At 35.4% G+C, this 3,675-nt stretch overlaps 1 protein-coding gene across 2 annotated transcripts in view; it reads left to right on the forward strand.

The window, feature by feature from the left end:
• The first annotated feature begins 301 nt into the window (after positions 1–301).
• LZTFL1 (leucine zipper transcription factor-like 1) overlaps positions 302–3,675 on the forward strand; it is an 8,439-nt gene continuing 5,065 nt past the window's right edge. For both annotated transcript variants that reach the window (XM_010010756.1, XM_010010755.1), the window contains exons 1-4: positions 302–420; positions 972–1,166; positions 1,659–1,719; positions 2,512–2,580. In XM_010010756.1, coding sequence (XP_010009058.1) covers positions 335–420; positions 972–1,166; positions 1,659–1,719; positions 2,512–2,580 — 411 coding nt within the window. In that variant the 5' untranslated portion in view covers positions 302–334. The remainder of the gene's footprint in view (positions 421–971; positions 1,167–1,658; positions 1,720–2,511; positions 2,581–3,675) is intronic.

The following is a 3,675-nucleotide window of genomic DNA, read 5'->3' on the forward strand; positions in this document are numbered from 1 at the left end:
CTTTCCTTCCAACTACAGTCCTTCTGGTTCTGATCCCCTGATCACATCTCTCTCTGATTTTGTATGACTTTCCTGAGGGTACTGGTTGCTTGAGGCCCTATTTCCAAGTACTGGTACTTTTAAAGGGGGAGCACTTATGTGAGGTATATATAAGGATTACACGTATGAAAATATGGTTGTTTTTTACCGTATAGTTAATGTGCACAGAGACTAGTTAGAAAGCAAGTCTCCACAATGCTTCTGCTCCTTTTTACTTAGTGTATATTCATCTTTGTGCTTATATCCCTGTCCACAGGCAGAACTAGGCCTTAATGAGCACCACCAGAATGAAGTCATGAATTACATGCGCTTCGCTCGTTTCAAACGTGGCCTGTGTCTCAAAACAGTGGATTCTTGTTTTCAGAACCTTAAGGACAGCAGGTACCATGGGGGGGGGTAGTTCTGAACAAGAATAAACCAAAGTATACTAGCAATAATTGCAGGCTTAAATGCTTTATGGGGTGTTTACATTTGTAAGTTCTTAGTGAGGAAGAAAGACCCAATAATTTTCCGAATGTTACAAATCAGTTTTAAAAGGGCTAGTTCAGAGTCTTAGGAATTAACACAGACATTGTCAGCATGTCATTACTTTATATTTTGCTTCTGATGTCTAAATTTGATGCAAGCCTGCAGCAGAAGGAATAATACCACAGAATCATAGAGTTCTGTATTACTTCTGCTGCAGGCTTGCATCAAATTTAGACATCAGAAGCAAAATATAAAGTAATGTCATATTTGTGATTGTGTTTCCAAGAGAAAATATAAATACAACAACCAGGTAGTAGTGCCATGGTCATTGAATAAGTAGTCATAGTGAATATTTTCAGAAGAACACTGCAATATGTAAGGTTGATATCTGTATATTGAGGTCTCATAACAATGCAAAACTGTTACTTTTATCATACATGACTCACCTTGACTGCTCTGTTTAGGCTTGTTGAGGAGACCTTCACAGTCGATGAGGTGACAGACATGCTGGATGGACTGCAGACTGTTGTACACAGTGAAGTGGAGTCAGAGCTCATAAATACAACTTACACCAATGTGTTAGTTCTGCGGCAAATCTTTTCGCAGGCTGAGAAATGGTACCTGAAGTTACAGACAGACATCTCTGAACTGGAGAATAGGTAACATATTTTGGGCTGTACAGAATGCCTTTCAGTAAAAGAAAACTTCAAAGTGTTGGTTATTCACATTCTTTTCCTTACCATAGAAACCTATTCTTTTACATTGTGTTGATGATAGGTTAGTGTCAAGTCTTCCATCTGTATAGTATCAAGATACACAATAATTTCACATCTGTTAGGAAGATGTTTTTATTAGTAATACTTTTACTTGAATTAATCAGTTAAGAGCAAGTGATAGGATTTGATTAAAACCCTTTTGTTTTCTGAGTAGATTATATTTTAATCAAGGGTGCTAAATCCTACAGTTCTAATGGATATACCATGCCATTTCATGACGTGATCTGTTGCACTTATTGTATGTGCATAGGACTTCATTCTGTACTTGTAATGAGAATCTTACATGCAATAAAGAGCATAGTATCAGTGTGGCAAAATGTGTTTCATTAAATAGCTCTTTTAGTAAATAATTGCCTTCCTTTTTTTTTTCTCAAGAGAATTGTTGGAACAGGTTGCTGAGTTTGAAAAGTCAGAATGTACATCTTCAAACAAGAAGGTAGTATTTTATTTTAAGTAAATCATAATCATGTCATGTGGACTCATGGCAGGTGTTGAAAATACTTAGGACTGACTTTGTGCTTAAGAGAGAAAAAAAACAAACCCAAATAAAACCACCTTTTTCAAAACAATCTTTGAAAGTCTCCAAGAAGTGTAGTGTTTTGCAGTTTGGCACCAGTGCTCAATGCACTGAATTGCCTTGGCTGTTTCCAGATTGCGGGTTTTGCACATCCAGGGCATGCTTTATAATCCTCATCCCAAAGTCAGCCAGACTAGGGATGTGTTGGAGCATCTCATTCCTCTGGAATTGGGATATTCACTTATCCCAGCATGGAGTCGAGAGCTGAGAAGATTCCACAATAGAGATGTGACTCTAACTTACCTTGTATGATTATGGTTTCACCTTACTTAGTTTGTAGTGTAAAGGTATATTTAGTTAATATATATTATATTTGAATACTTAAAACACTATTTGGAGCTGTGTAAATATTTTTTACTTTTATAATCACTCAAATATTTTTTTCTGTTTTCCTTACTTTTTTGTCTTTTAGTTGCTGCAGCATTGGTAGTCTTCTGTAAATTCAAGTTTGCAACCCTTTTATGTCTCTATGTAGTATTTTTGTTTAGCTTTAGCTGAAAGTGAAGTATGTAACTTTTGGAACTAAGAAAAGGTGATTTACAAAACAAAGCCAAACCAACTGTCAGTAGTTGTTTTACACACTAAAGACATACTTTTCTTCCTCCTAGAAATCTGTATAATTTACATTTTTAACCTTTTTCATTTCTTTAGCCCAGCGCAGATCTCATTAAACCAAAACTGGCTCCATTAAATGAAGGTGGGTCAGAGCTGCTAAACAAGGTAAGAACTTGTCTGTGCAGTTGTGATCAATGACCATTCTGCTTATTCAACTGAACTGGGTAGCTGTACAGTAATATTCTTATAACATACCTGTTGCTGTATAGGTGTCAAGGCAATATACCCCAGAACGTAAATTAAAATGCCAATAAATGGATAAATATTATAAAGCATCTTAAATTTATTGTGTGGCTGTGGTCTGTAACATGTATTGCAATATTGACCTTCCTTTTGAAAAGACACTTTGGCCTTTGAAATTATTTGGTTTTCCATTTAATGAGGTAAATTAGTAGAAACCAGTATTCAGTTTATTCTGTTCAGTTGGCTGGCTTTCCAACAAGGAAGCAAATTAGGGTATATAGCTGATGGAAATAATCAGGTTATCAAACATTTTCTGTATCACTCCAAGTCAGTCATATTCCATTCGGTCTTTTTTCTTTTGTGAGCTGGTTAAATTCCTCCTAAAGAAACAAGCATTTGAAGAGTTTGGAATTTACTAGTTTTGAAAACATCTGATTTCCCACTTGCTAAATATTTTCATAATTCCAAAACGCATTCTAGTATTTAGTGTTATGAATAGTTTTTATTAGGTATTGAACTTGTTTGGTTCAACTGAGCTTTCTTAAAATGCCACACTTCTTACAATACACTTTTAAGTTATGAGCAGACAAGATATTTAATGAGGAGTTGCGTTTTCTGACATCTAGCCTGCATTACCAAAATGATCCATTAAGATAATAAAAGCAGTCAACAATTGAGATTTGTATTTTACTTACTGATCGATGTAGTTCTCTTTCAAAAATAATTTCAAAATCTGTTTCATAACAGTTAATGTTGAATATGTGCATCTGATGTCTTTTTCCCCTCAAAATAATTCAAAGTTATATGGTGACTTTACTCTGACTGATAAAACGTAGTTATTTCCTGTGACACAGAACATTATTTCCTCACGTAGATGAGGCCCTCAGTGATATGGTTTAGTGGTGGTCTTGGCAGTTTAGGGGTAATGGTTGGACTTGATGATCTTAAAGGTCTTTTCCAATCTGGTTGACTCTATGATTTTATGAGACACGGTAATCCGGTATTTGCCTCTTTTCA

This window comes from Nestor notabilis, unplaced genomic scaffold, assembly GCF_000696875.1.
Source record: "Nestor notabilis isolate BGI_N333 unplaced genomic scaffold, ASM69687v1 scaffold10343, whole genome shotgun sequence".
Lineage (NCBI taxonomy): Eukaryota > Metazoa > Chordata > Aves > Psittaciformes > Psittacidae > Nestor > Nestor notabilis.